Below are 15658 nucleotides of genomic sequence, written 5' to 3'. Positions count from 1 at the left end.
TACTTTCATTGAGTTTAGAGACTTTTCAGAGGTGGGAAAATGCTTTGAGGTGAGTCAATTTGATTTATTTTACAGCATCGCTGAACTCTTTAATAAATAATATAAATAGAGAAGCCTCTAATATACCCGTTCCAGTTTAGTTTCACCCACGTTATAATCTCCCTGGGGCAGCTACAAAACATTAACTTTATTGCACACAATAATGATAATAGCTAATGGCATATGAGCTGCAGGATTTAATGGTTATGATGTAAGTATAATAATTAAGGTATTTTATTTTATTTTTACAATCCGCCTTCTCTCAAACAATGCTGACCCTTTGAACCTCGATTAAAGCCATTATACAGTCCGTCATTAAAAGTGAACGTACAATAACAATCATTATGTTACTTAATTCAGCTCCAACCCATAACAATCATCAGGCTTCAAGGTTTTAAATCTGATCTTGAAGAGGAAAAGAAGACGTGACACCCTGAATGTTCCACAAACCAGGGCGGGTTTGATTGGTTGTGCGATGTCTCTTTACTTTTAGGGTTGCCAAGCTTCAATGTTGATATTAATACCATGGGTGTGCTATTTCTGGGAGAGAGAGGTCTTTCCAGCTGTGATTATCTGTTTCCTGAGTGATTTTTATCTGCAGGGGTGAAGAGGCAGTGGTTCCGGAGTAAATGGCAGAGGGAAATTACTAGCTTTGTATAGTTTAAATGGAGAGGAAAACTCCTAATAACAGTGTCGATGGAGATACAGTTTGTTGTTAAAGATTTTCCTGTTGGTCAGTTTTGTCTCTTAAATTGGATGTTTGAACTTAACAGGAGCATTATCTTGTAATCTTTAAAAAAAAAACCATTACATATAAAGCCATGCCTTCGGGCAATTCTGCAAAATAACACAAGCACAATGCATAATGGTGCTTAAGGGAACAGCTCGACATTTTGAGTATGCTTTTCTAACTTTCTTGCCAAAAATGACGTAAGCTGATTGATACCACCCCTATGTGTGGTAAATAAGCTGCAGTCGGTTAGCTTAATATAAAGACTTTGTTTTTTTATATCAAAATAACTTTATAACCTTCCTACAGTATGTGTCACTTCCTATAACAGATGAACAAATAGAAGGAGAAATAACCTAAAAGTGTATATGCACCCAATGATTTACAGAAGCCCTTAAATGGCCCTTTAGAATTCTTCATCCAAAACCCCAAAAAGGATGTTTAATTTGGGACTGTTGCCTGTTTACAACTAAAGAGCAAGCAATATATTCATTACGCCGCTTCCCGGTGAGGTTGTAGCAGGTGATCAGTCAGAGGGAGTAAACACTTTTCTCCTGTAATGTGTTTGTTTTGCCCTGGGCCTGTTTATACCCTCTACAGGAACATTTCCCCCTCTATTCCTGAGCTAATCCCTTAATCACTTGTCGACTTTTATACAGAGCACCCGTTGTCCCCATGGGGCAAAGCAACACCACAGTGTGCATCTTGTATGCTTTGTGTTTGCCTGTGCGGTTTGTTTATGTGATAATGTTGGGCTACAACTCTCCTAAAGTAACAACACCTATAACATGTAGGCTGTGTCTTATAGGTGGCATGTGTCAAAGGCAGAAGGCTTGTACTTGAGTAAAAGTAGTAGTACCAGAGTGTAGGAATACTATGTTACTAAAAAAAAAGTAAAAGTCCTGCATTCAAAATGTTACTCAAGTAAAAGTATTAACATCAAAATATACTTAAAGTACCAAAAGTAAAAGTACTCATTGTGCAGATTGTCCCATTTCAGAATAATATATATGATCTGTTTTGTTCTTAAAGTGTTGTCAGAGCTGGTAAAGGTGCAGCTAGTTTTAATGGCTTTGTATACTGCAGGGTAGCTGCTGACTTTACTCCAGGTGAACTAAAGTCTGATTTAAGAGTGGATTATATTTACCATCATTAATCCAAATCAGCAACGTAACTAAAGCTATTAAATAAATGTAGTGGACTAAGAGACATCATTTACCTCTGATTTGTAGTGAAGTATAAGTATAAAGTAACAAAAAAAATGAAATACTAAATCACAAGTCCCTTAAAATAGCACCCAATTACAGTACTTGAGTAAATGTACTTAGTTACTCGCAGCGCTGTCAAAAGGACTAAATGTCTTCCTACAACCTAAACACAAGCGATCATTTGTTACCGCTGGACTTTGATGAATGCTGAAGAAAAGGAAGCAGGTATAAAAACACAGCAGCATGGCTTGCTAAATAATCCAACAGGTTCTACGAGGTCAAGGTCAAGAGTTTTCCAGAGTTAGGGGCGCTTGGTGCCTCTGTTACAAATGACTTCTTTTTGCCCTGTAACGCTCTGTTTCTGTTTCACCTCTCTACCAGCTGATACCTTTGCACTCTGCACCATCTGTTTTACTCTTTGCCGCTCTGCACTGCACTTCTTAACCCTGGAGCCCCGACTCAGAGACAGGCGTTGGTCCAGCTGGTAGTCAGCGGGATCTGGCTACACGTTTCCAAACTGACGGCCATATGCGTCCTCACCATAGGGCGAGGCACAACAGTTCATCCATCAAGCCTACTCTCCCAGTTTAGCCTCTCCATGGAGACAGTGGGGGGGGGGGGTGGGGGGTTGGTATAGCAAAGGAATCAATATTTTTAATTTGGGGTTAGAATGAGTGCATGTGATACCTAAAGCAACTGCTCCAGTCTCTGCTGTTTAGCAGGAGCCCAATCGGCTCTTTAGAAAAGTATTTAATTTATGATAACAATGTTTTCCAAAGTTATTCAGAGTGGGAGTTTATTATTCAACCATTCATCACATCTTTATCTTACTGGCAGGGGTATTTATTGTCTCTAAGATGGGATAAGAATTAGAAAACATCTTCCCTTGTGTCCTACAAAATATGTAAAAGAAATATATTTCCTGTGTTTTATAGGCTACATATTTTTATTAGGAATCTTTTTTATATATATGTGTGTACTGTCATAATTTGAAGACACATGTAGTTTATAATTAAGTCATTACTTTGATTGTAACTTAAGAAAAAAAACTAAATGTTTAACTTTTATTATGTTTTTTGTAATACTATTATTAATAATTACATAAAATACAACAAAACTAAGCCTACATTGTGTAAAGCGCCCATACAGTACACTAAAAACAATTCACATGGATACTGTAGGTTACTATACATTGGTACATTTTTTAAGCATAACCTATCTCTATATGTTCTTTATATGTTATATAGTATATTCTTTGGATACTCTGTAGACAAAATATTTGACAGGTCTAGTGCACTTGAGTATTGCTGCTTTGTACTTCTACCCCATTACATTTCAGAGGTACATTTTTACTCCACTACATTTATTTAATACTTTTAGTTACTTTGCAGATTTGGATTAATGATGTGAAATATAGTAATCTATTTATCTCTGAATTGTAGTGATGTATAGTACAACGTAGAACATCATTGAAATACTCATGTAAAAGTACCTCAATATTGAATATAAGTACAGTACTTGAGTAAATGTACTTAGTTACTTTACACCGCCGGTCGTCAGTGATGCATAAAAACACCATCACTTAACTCCGACACCCCCCATGTTATTTCCTCCAGTTCAGAGCCCAGTGCGCATGCGTAGCCTCTCTGAAAACCCCATGCGTCTCTCGGCTCGGCTCTCTCCACTGCCGAGGCGGAGAGATGCGCACAGCGAGGACACCGCAGCACAGAAATGCGCACAGCTCCGAGCCAGACCCGGCTGTAGCTTCACCTCCCGGCACCCCTCACCCTGCTCTCAGCACAATGGCTCACAGGGAATATGGCTAACTTTGACAGACTTTGCGTGCCACGGGGAAATGCCCTGCGAGCGGCTCCATTGAGAGCACAATAACAGAGAAGGGGAGGGGAGGGGGGGACCCGATTTCAGTCATTTCTAAGGCAGCTCCTCTCCCACTTCGGTTTGGAGAGATGATCACGGAGCTGCTGTGCACCGCCGTGGCTGTGGGTCTTTATGTGAACACGCTAGACGCTGATTTCTGCTACGATGACAGGTAGGTTTCACCGCTGCCACCCCCCCACCCCATCCGACCGTCCACTTGTCATCTCCCCCTGTAAGCACAGCGCGGAAGCGGAGGGGGGACGGGTCCGCCTGCTCGCATGTCTGCATGTGCTTTTGTCGTAGCCTGTCATAAATCACTGATTATTCTAAGGATGTTGTTAAAAGCAGAGAGACAGGGATAGGAGGAGTACGCACTGAAACATGCGCGGCGAAACTGCAGTAATTTAACCAGAACATGCTGGAATCGTGGTCCTATAACTTGGATACCTGTTTATTATGGAGTTAATATTGCTCTGAATAATCTTATCCCCGAAGTTGTGTAACATTCATTCCGTGAATTGCAGTGTTGTAAAGTAACAATGTTTTACTGCTTTCTGCTCCGCTGCAATTCAGCGGTAAATATAGTACTTGTACTCCACTACTTTTATTGAATACCTTTAGTTATTTTGCAGATTTGGATTAATGATGTGAAATATTATCAACCCTTAAATCTGACTTTAGTTCACCTGGAGTAAATTCAGCAGCTACCCTGCAGTATACAAAGCCATTCAAACTAGCTGCACCTTTACCAGCTCTGAGAACACTTTAATGATCAATAATTATAAAACATATCAGAGATATTATTCTGAAATGGACCAATCAAACAATGACTACTTGTACAAGGGTATTGTGATGTCAATACTTTGTATTTTACTCAAGTAACATTTGCAATGCAGGCCTTTTACTCAAGTGACAAAGTACACTCAAGTAAAAGTAGAAGTACCAAGGTATGAATACTTCTTCCAAGGAAGCTGATATTTCCTTTACTCCACTGCATTTATTTGACAAAATAAGTTACTTTCGAGATACGACAAAAATATAAACTAATACATAAACTTTGATATGTAAATAGAGGTTAATATATCCATTAGTAGTACATAAAGTAAATTAGCTCTACCTTTACCAGCAGTGATGAACACATGCTTGGATGATAATCCAAGTTAGTAATGTATATGATTCTGAAATGGAACATTACGCGCAATACTTTTACTTTTGGTACTTCATTTGATGGCAATACTTTTGTACTCCTTCTCAAGTAAGATGTATGCAGGACTTTTATTTTGACACTGTAGTATTTCTACTTTTACATAAGAAAAACATCTGAGTACTTCTTCCACCTCGCCTTGAAGTTGTGTGTGTAACAGTCGGTCAGGGACTTGCTCTCTGTTTTTTTGTTGTTGTGGAAACATGATATAAAGCGCCCTCCACATGGTCCATGTCCATAGAGGTGAAGTTCAACACGGTGTGTCCTGACAGCAGCCTCGCTCGGTGCTGCAGATGCTGTTCGTGTTGATGAAGCACACATGCCTGCTATAATAACGCCCAGAATCCCATGGGAATTAAAGTTAATTTAAACCGGGAGTTTCATTTTGCAAACAGCTGAATAAACATGTCAACACTCTGCTGTTTGCAGGGGCATTCTGGGGAAGACCATGCTGACCTCATGTACTGCAGGGTCCAAAACAAAGACCAGCATGAGAAACTTTCACTTACAAACGCCTGTTTCATTTTAAGCACAAGTGTAAATGCATAATAAAGCACATGTGTACATGCATAATACAGTATAATAAGCAATATCCAGGCAATGAATAAAAATGAATCATTTAGATTCACCAGTGGTTATATCTGGGGTCAGGACCATCTAAAGATTTCCAAGACAAATCTGAAAGGCTCAAAAGTTTGTTTGAATTTTCCTCCCTAGTTTATTTGCACATTATTTTAGCTCACTATTTGAGAAGTAGTTTAGTGGATAATATGTTTCCAAGGTGACTACTTCAAATGTCTGGCTTTGTCTGACCAACAGACAGAAAACAAAGACATTCGGTATATGATATAAAACTGAGAAAAGCAGTGTCAGACTGAGAAGAATATCAGAGAATATTTTTTATTTGATGATTAATCAATCATTGCAGTAGCTGTTGATCATTTTTCCTGCCTTACAACTAAAGCCCTATGAGATGATTTTTCTTACACAAAATAACACTTATCTCCTGATTTTGCTTTAATTTTTAGCTTTTTCTTTCACTAGTTGGTTAAACCGCCTGTGTTGAATATCAACAATGAGATGTCACCGAGCCAAAAAGTTAATGAACGCTAATATAGATTACTCTGAAAAGAATGCTTTAATCATATTCTTGGCCTGTTTTTTTTTCACATCCAAAAAAAATTGAAATATGCTGGTACATTTTTGTTAAGTGAGTGCCAAACATCTGAGCTCTTCGAATAATAATCTAACAGTTCAGCACCACAGCTGTTCCCCTTTCACAAAGAAGAACTGGACAGGTAGTTTCTGGCTCATGCAACAGTTCTGTCAAAACTGATATTAATTACTCGTCTATTATGAAGTGTTAATTCACATGTTGAAATCTGTGATATGCAAGGTATGTGGTAGATATTTCTGTGGATTCAAACACAGGACATTGAACAGCTCACCTCCCTTATTCGTTCTCAGTTGTTGCCGTCTGGTAAGCATCTCCAGACACCCTTTAAAAGGTCAAAGATCCCCCCCACTTTACTTTTCAGCACCACCAGTGACCCCTCTGTGTGTTATGCATAAGCAAGACAGAGTGTGCGTGGAGGTGAACGAGGAGACATAATGCAGGAACATAGGGTGGTGGTAGAAATGAGCACCGTACACAGACTCCAGTTCCATCACACCTTGCCAAGTATCCTGTGGAGCGCCCAGCGGGGTTATTCATCCATCAACCCCGGCCGTACATGAGACCGTGACACTGCGAGGTTGTCAAAAAGCCCCTCGGTGACGGATTACCCGCGGGTCTGCCCCTGCCTACGCTCGCACTCCATCCCGTCAGTGAAAATTCAGTATCCGCCAGTGTTGTGGATCTATCAAAGTCACCATGGTAATTTACGCTCCTGGGGACGCACTCTGCCGTTTTGGTTCAGCGGTCTCAGATGGAGGAGGTTGAATACCAATCAGGGGTCTGACCTTCCCTGGTCGTTCATCAAACACCGTCCTCTCTCGGGGTCAAGAGTCGCGTGCTCCCGGTCTCATCCCTCAGGGATCAGAGCAGAGTTATGAGCTAAAGGTTAAGGCGAGAGAAAGATTGAAGCGAAGGAGCATTCTAAAAAGATGGTCACAGTTGTGGACAAATTTGTTCTTCTACATTTTGTCTTTGAAAGGCCTTGTCGTGAGCTGGGACGATCTTATCTGATAGTTACCCTATAATCAAATTCATGTCACATGCAGCTCTTAAAATCGACAAGGAGATGGCGGAGGAGATAATTCAAGGCACTTCAAATTGTCGGGATGTTCTGGGCAGTTTCTGCTTTTCCAATCATGTCAAGTGTTTTTCCTGGGCACTGCTGCGGGCCCAGGCGAGCGTTCTTTCGGCCAGAAGTATCCCAATGAAAAGCTTCTGAGTGTGAAATGACTACTGGAAATAGTAGTCAAGTGAATATTTAAGCAAGGCTGATTTTTTGCTGGTTTACAGGTTCTGGTGTTCAGCCAATTGTAAAGGCTGGCTTGTGTGTAGAATTATATTTTGAACAAGCTATTATGGTGCTGATATCTTTGTACAGGCATGTTAAATTGATTCCTTGAGAGTTTTGGCCATAGCTTTGGACTCTCCTTTGAATACTGCTCATCTTTTGACAGGTTAACAAATGAGGCTTTGCATGATGCTGTCATTTTCATTATATTGGTTTCTAACACCTTTTGATGAATCGACCCTGTAAAAGATCTCTTTCCTAAGAAGACTAGGACATTCTGTAGGCACCAAGAGTGAAGGACAAGAGATAATGAAAGCAACATTAGGAAATGAAATGCATCCTAAGTGGCTTTCAGCGTTTAGAGTTGTGTTTCCGAAAGCATTTGCGACCATAATCACGTTACGGTCTCCCTGGAAATGCATTATGGTCCCCAGTGGGATTAAAGTGGAAACATCTTCCCCCTTTGTTTCAAAAGGGCAAAATACTTTAATTGTGTGAGGTTTGGTGGAGTTTGGTTAGGTTTGGATTTAACTTTCACATTCCACTTTCTAATTTCAGTTTTATTCTCTATTCGACATGGAGGTTGAAACTGAAAATATCCCATACAAACTTTAACATTATTATGCCACACAAATAACTCAGTGGTGATTCAGAGAAGCGCCAAAAAGAAGACTGAATATTTGGGTCTGTCTGTTCCAACATCTGTTACTTTTCTAGCTCGGTTTCTGAGGTTGAACGATAAATACATCAATATGGGATTGTCTTTAAGAAGTGCCCTTTCATCTCAGTTCAAACCACAGAGCTTGTGTTTGCCTTCATGCATGTTAATGGTGCACGCATTTATACATTTCCCTGGAACACCTTTAAATATTCAATATATCTGTGAATCCTTGCAAAGAGCATTCAGAAGAGCATGGGAAGAACGGTTTTGCTTCCTTTTTTTGTCCTTCTTGTAACTTCCTATTGTCGAATGAATGAATCTATTATATGTAGATAGTAATAAGTGGAAGTATGCTCAGTTTATAAGAGCATTGTTTGTCAGGAATGACAACGTGCTTATATTAACTGAGATAAGACAAGCAGTAAATTCAGTTTCAGCACGAGGCCAGATTTCATTACAGTTTATCTTTTGTTTTCTTTGCTACTGACTTCTAACTTAGATTTATTAGATGTACAGTTTGTATCGCTTACGCATGTTTTTAATTGGGTTCCGACAATAGGACCCATGTCATCCCTAAATCCTCTCTGTTTGCCATAACTGGTTATCTCTCATGAATGGCGTTCCCAAGGCTCAATTTGATGGGTCACAGCCCACTGTCGTAAATGTTGCAAGGAATCTTGGTGCCTCTAGTGGAAGAATTATCTGAAACATGTGCCCTAGTGGTGTTGAGGTTGTTTAAGTTAAAGTGCTCGGAGCAGATAAATATTGATGGACGATGAAGGCTAATAAAATGAGTGAGAGAAATCTTTTTGACCTAGTGCTGTAAGATGTTGAAGTGAAAAAGCATCTGATGGGAGGAATTTCTACTGTAAGCGTTTTTGAGATGAGTACACCGCCTTAAGACGTGGAAAATTTAATTGAACAATGTGGTGAGTGAAACTGATGAAAAAGTGTTTGCGAGCAGTAATTTAAGATGGTTTTGAGGCTTTTAACCAGATTTGGGTACATAAAGGATCATCTCTTTTCAAGGAGAAACACGCTAACCTTATTAGGAGTGTGGTTTGGTGGTGGAAAATGTCTTATAAACTATCCCAATGTATTCAAGCATTTACATGTTTTAAAATTGGCCTTTAAAAACGTTTTGTTGATGTCTGCTTTTTGCTAGTCTTCTCAGATTTGGTGGTGGAGGGATCGATTATTAGTCGAACAATAGGATCCTGCCTTCCTAAAGAATCTCACTTTGATTACTAGCAGATTTAAGTTATGAAAGCACTTAGTGGTCAACTCTGCAGATGTTGTGGCTTTGAATCGGCTTTAAACACCACAAGTGAAGGCTTGAACCCAACGTGTTGAGTTGGGTGAAGGACAATCTCCCTTTGGGCTTATAATTAAGTGGTTTAAGCTAAGAAATGGCAGCACATCTACAAAGACAGATGAAACATTAAATCCTATCTTCTTGCGATGGGATGTGCTCTAGAATTTACATTGCCTAAAGGGGCAGGGAAAACCACAGTCTGGCAAATAAAAGTGCTTCTATACCATGTGCTTCCTAACAAAAGGGTATTAAGGGCCGCACAAGGTAGATTTGTTTTCGTCCAGATTTAGGGTAAATATAAATCTCTAAATCTCATTCATTTAGACATTTTTTAAACAGTCAGATTATCATATATTTTCCTACCAAGGGTCAGGATGCGACGTAGCAGCTACCACGTGATTAAATCTGACAAATTTGTGTGCCAGTCATCCAGATATAGACCTAATTTAAGTGTTACTGTGAAATATCCGGCACAGATGGCACCATCATTTACTAGGGCGATTGAATTATTGTATTATATTATATTTAGATAATTTAGTATTTGTTGAATGTTATCCAAAAAGGTTAAGAAAATGTCACCTTGGGGTTTGGGAAATTGAGATCCCGCACCAAAATGTCTGTCATTTTCAAAACCCAATACATCCTTAAATCAAATATCATACACAACTGTAAGTTTCAGCTTTGTTTGAATCCTTTATTATCAAAATATACGTACATTACAGGTTTAATAAATGTAATACATAATATAGCGCTTGCTTTTGGAACTAATTGGACTCAAAGAAGGGTTGGGTTTTTTTATTTTTAGGTTGTTCCTTCTCCCATTAGGTCCCAGGCAGCGATGCATGATACTGTCTGAGGCCGCCGCTAACCCTTGTCTGCCCTGTATGCTTCTCAGGCCGCAGTCGACCCGCCCGTCTGCCAAGATAGGACCGCCAAACCCCAGTCCCACGACCCTCCCTGTATACACACCATATGTGGATACCAAAACACTGGTATCCAAGGACAACATGGCTCACAATTTTGCCAGAGCACAAAATATATACATACCAAAGCCGTAGATTTGTCATGCAACATCCATGCTAGTTTTGGGAGGATAACAACCTCAAACCAAAGATAAACGAGTGAGAACACAAGTTTCTTATCTGGCCAACCGCATGCGTGTTCATCTCGCTCCTCACTAACTGAGAGCCTTCATCATTGGTCAGCAGCATGGGGTTGAATTTCTACCCCAATGCACTAAACTCACTTTGTAAGCAAAGCTCCTTTTTGTGGCGTTAGATTACACTTAGAGGCTAAACTACAAGGTGGACTCTAAAGCAACTTAAAGCAGTTGCGGCGTTATACAAAACCAAACCCAAGCATGGGATCACACAAATCGCAAGCAGTCACTCTTTCTACCGTTTGTAATCAATAGCCATTGAGTATCACCTTTCAGTGAGTGTGGAGGGATTTTGTTTGTCTGCAGCCTAGAACAGCTGTCAGAACAGAAAATCAAACGTGGGTTTTAAACAGCTGCACTTGACAAAGCGCTCACGTTTCACGACTGCTCGTATCAGTTCTGACTCTGAAGTGAGCTCTGACTTTCATCAACCAGCTCTTCAGATTGGTGAAATGTGGAGAGGTTGGTGTCTCTCATGTGCACTGACAGATTTCCCTGGTGATGGTGATGCTGTCAGTGTTTAATGGTCTAAATGAACAGGGTGATGGAGCCAGTGTTGCCAAATTGGATTTTTTCCTGCCTGCTTGGGTTACTTTTGATTAATTTAGAAGTTAAAAAAAGAAGTTGTTGAGCTCATTAGGCTCGGCTGTACAAAAAGGTTAAAATGTCATTTCAGAATATTAAACTAACTTGATGATTGACAGATTCCAAATATTAAGTATTTATATTTAATTTAAAATGCCATTCTTGCACACTAAATGTAATAATATCCCACTTTTTATTGTGAGCTGTAATTTAGCCCTTCAATAGTGTTTTATTTGTGTCCTTTTTTTCTTCAGTTAACTTTTATATTTTCACTCTTAGTTTGGGTTTCTCTGCTATTTTGAGTTGTTTATCTTGTATAATTGTTTATTTTATTATTTTAATGTGCAATACTTGTTTTACATGCTGCTGCAACGAAAAAAAGATCCCAATTTGGGATCAATAAAGTATATCTTATCTTATCTTATAGCTCTGTGATATACCTGTGTGATATAATGTGTAAATATGATCAAAAATGTCCCGGATTAGGTCTAGGATTAATAAAGTAAATCTTATCTTATTATCTGATCTTATAAGGCTTGATTACATTTTAAATGAACCTTTCATCTAACAGTTTTCTGTTTGTTTTATAATACTGATAAAACAAAACGCCAAATAGAAAAAGGAAATGACCTTGATTGCTAATGCTTACCTTATTCAAATAAAGCCCTTAATGCTAGTTACAGCCTTTTGGATTCTTTGAACTCAGGAATACACATAAAGTGCTTGTTGAGATGACTAGAGTTTTTTATCTGCCTGCTATTATTATAACCTGAAGAATATCTACCCACCAAGTGTCATTCATTAAGCTGAGTAGCAACAACGGGCTCCTGAGGATAAAGTGAGATATTTGGGTACCCACATTTAGATTTTTGTTGGACAAACACCTATTGTTCGATGAGGCAAAAATGTTCAGTGCAAGCTGTAATGTAAGTCCCATTGTTCTCAGCATGACAGTGACACTGTGCCGTGGCTAATTATAAAATAAGTAACAGCTTCACAAAACCAACAGAAATTCATTAGCTTGGCCACCGTGGTGGCACTGAACCCCTAGCTGAGCCCTGCACACGCTCTTTTCCATTTTCACGCATGGCTACTCCAGCTAACTCTTGTAAAATATACTAATATGCATAAAGCTTTCTGGGTCAGAACAGGGCCGACGTTGTGTGGGGGAAAATGTGTTTGGGCTTCTCACATCATAAAAACCTGAGAGGGGGAGATTGAGAAAGTTGGTGTGAGGGCTTGAGGGATTTAAGACTCAGAAGGGATCAGATAACAGCCCTGTTACCTTTACTCAAGGGCACAGTTATAGTGTTTGGTATTGAGATGTAGGAGGAGAGAAGTGATTACACTGGAAGCTCTGTAGCTCTAGTGTGCTACAGTTAGTATTTGTTTACCGTCATATTTCTTTGTAGCACGATATCGGGGAAATTTGCTGAAAGAGGGTCATCATGAAAGGGTTATAAGGGATTTAAGATGGGTATGCAGTAATTGTTCTGTACATTTATGATTATATATTCATTTGTATATGAATAAAATGTCTTGTAAAGTCTGAAATTCCTTTTAAAACATACATTATTTGATTATGTGAAGACATAAATGTTTAAAAGGGATTCTTATGTTCATATTTCACGTCCACATGATTTATACTGCCGAGTTAGATAGCCTTTCTCCCTTTCCTGTTTCCTCCTGATAAGCGCCTCAAAGAACAGAACTTCACTAGATAATACAGATAGAGGAAGTGTGGAGGTCTCAGTGCAGCCGGGTTGTTTGGAGGTTCATTGTAGCACAATAGGCTATTTAGAGAAGAGATGACACGAGTTATGCTATGAAAGGAGATGATGGTGATTATGATAGACTGTTGGAAGCAGAAGGAAGTGGATACTAAGCTTGGAACTGGGATTTCCTGCTTCTCCATAAAGCCCCAGATTTTGGTTTTGTATCATTTCCAGCCAAATTGAAATGCACCAATTCATTCAGGTTTGGCTCAGCAGCAAGGTAATTATTTTGTGTTTAAAACCGTAAAGCACACCATCCTTCAACTTAACTATTCTCTTTCATTATGTAGGCAAGGTCAAGAAACTTTGAAGCCAATTTTCCGATTCTTATGGCCTGCCCATTTATGCTCAATAGTCCGCTCATCCATGTGACGGAGGGGAACTGATCTTCTCATTTCTGCAGAGTTGGTCTTGGAAGCTGATTTTTTTTAGGTACTTGGAGCTTGCTGGAGATAAGGTGAATCACTGTTTAAGTAAAAATAACAGTCCTGACTGTAAGCTGTATAAGTAAGCCTTGATAAATGGGAGGAATCTGCATTTGATAATAGCTGTTTTCCTGCCTCAGTCAGCCAGAGATAAACCAGCCACAATATTTATCTTTCTACAGAGTGTAATTTGTCTTACCATCGTTTTGATATTCATGGATCGATGGAACTGGCAGAGGCTGTATGGTTAGGCCTATAGGGCTTTCATGATAAGCTGTGACACTGTAATTTATTTTTTGATGTATTTCGGGGTGAAATATAACACCCCACTCACACCTTCCCTGTTTCAATTTATTATTTTCATCTTTTAATCCTGGATTGTACTGAAGGTCACTGAATTATTCATGTTTCTCTTTTGATAAGAACATGGCCAGTTCACATGAGCCCTGTGGTGCATTTTCCCTTTCATTTTGAGAAATATGCAACAGAGAGCTTGGACAATGTCAATGCTTTGATTGGTTGCCCACCCGTCTAAAAGAAAATTCTGCATCCTAGGCAATCAGATATTCTTTTTCATGTGAATTTGAACTTAGGAGACACACAAAGTCCATCCTGCATGTAGATTTGTATCTGGCTCTGTAAACATGGCGAGCAGGCATGTTAAAGGTCACCACTGAGTGTGACAGTGCCAGCTCATCCACCAAGCTGGGTGCATTTCATCTAAAAGTCCCCACAGACATTTTCCCTCCGAGGCCATTACTGGAGCTGCTGAAAACAAAGATTTAATCTACAGTCTGTGGCCTCCCTTTTTTTTCTCCAGCATCTACTCTACAGACCATGTGACATCCCTGTTGCAGACAGGAAAGATGATTGTCCGTAAATTCAAATTGCCCCTTGATTTTTTTTTTTCTTTCTCTGTTCCATACAGACATGTGACTTGAAGATTGGGCTATCTTTTCTTAGTGGGGGAGAGATTACCTATTATATTGAATTCCTGTTAACAATACACACTGTCCTTCCAATTATTGAGGTTGCGATGTTCTGGCAGTCTATGCTAAGATGCTAAGATAACTTCCTGTTGAATCAACAGCTTTATGTCCATTCTTGATTTATTTTAGAAGAAGTATTTGTTCCATTGGTTTATTCTAGGAATATTAAAAATAAGAATAAATTTGCATCAATCATTTGTAAAACATAAAAGTCATGAAGTTTTAGCACTAGCATGACATCATGTCTGCTTGTCCCCCTCGTCCCTCTTAGAGGGGAGTATAATACTTTTATGATGCTACACAATGCGTTTTATAGTTTTTATTATGGAATTTCCTGCCACATTTTAAACAGTGACATATATTTTGGAAACCCTGCTGATTGCATGACAGACTTGGATTATATTCAACCTCCTGGAGAGAATTGCATCCAACATATTTTATTATTGCACTAGATGCTGTGGTTCGCATAATTCATAAACTATATCAATTTCCGCTTGCCTTTGAACCATTTACACAATTTGTATTGTTAAGGTTAGTCAGAGCTGAATGAAAACGTGGCTCGAGTTAAAGTATCTTTGAACAACTTTAGTCGTCTTTTGCTTTGTCCTAAGTTAAGGGTCAAATGGATGGGGTTTGACTTCATTGGTTCCAATGTGAGAGTCGAGTTCAGGCAAATGGTTTCGTTGTACCAGCCGTGTTGAACAGATCACAGATCAGAATTTGAAAAGATCTTAGATAATTAGCACGGATCTTTGAAAAGAAGACGGATTTGGTCTGGGTTGGCCCTTGTGGTACCCCTCTATTGCTACAGTTTCTCTCTGGCTAATGCTGGAATGTGACAACTGGTCATGGCAGAAGAAAGGAGGGCCTATTCTGGATTGGTTACAGTGCTGGACAGCCTGTTAGTGCAGAATACTTGGCCATTACCAAAGCTTCATTTGAATGTGACCACTGCAAGCTCTCTTAGCAGAAATAGGCTTCACTCCTCCTGAGTGTGACACTGCAGTCTCTTTCTGAACTCGTTCTTCACATCCAGGCACAAATCCTCAACATTCTCAAAGTTGCTGTCATTTTTAAATTTCTGATCAGATTACAAACCAATTTCAGAGGAGAATTAAAGTGTTTTTTTTCTAATCAGAGACAGAAGGCTTTCAAGCAGGAACAGAATGCTGCTTTGTTTCTCCAGCTGCTCCTTTGGCTGTGCGGCAAAATTCAGATCCTCCAC

At 39.3% G+C, this 15658-nt stretch overlaps 1 protein-coding gene across 1 annotated transcript in view; it reads left to right on the top strand.

The window, feature by feature from the left end:
• Positions 1 to 3676: 3676 nt before the first annotated feature.
• Positions 3677 to 15658, top strand: part of tmtc2a (transmembrane O-mannosyltransferase targeting cadherins 2a) — a 58410-nt gene continuing 46428 nt past the window's right edge. The window contains exon 1 of the mRNA XM_063905468.1: positions 3677 to 4027. Within this exon, the coding sequence (XP_063761538.1) occupies positions 3945 to 4027 (83 nt within the window). The 5' untranslated portion in view covers positions 3677 to 3944. The remainder of the gene's footprint in view (positions 4028 to 15658) is intronic.

The sequence above is a fragment of the Eleginops maclovinus genome, chromosome 17 (genome assembly GCF_036324505.1).
Source record: "Eleginops maclovinus isolate JMC-PN-2008 ecotype Puerto Natales chromosome 17, JC_Emac_rtc_rv5, whole genome shotgun sequence".
In the NCBI taxonomy this organism is placed as follows: Eukaryota; Metazoa; Chordata; class Actinopteri; order Perciformes; family Eleginopidae; genus Eleginops; species Eleginops maclovinus.
The sequence above is the reverse complement of the archived record's forward strand: the minus strand, read 5'-3'. Positions and strand labels throughout refer to the sequence as shown.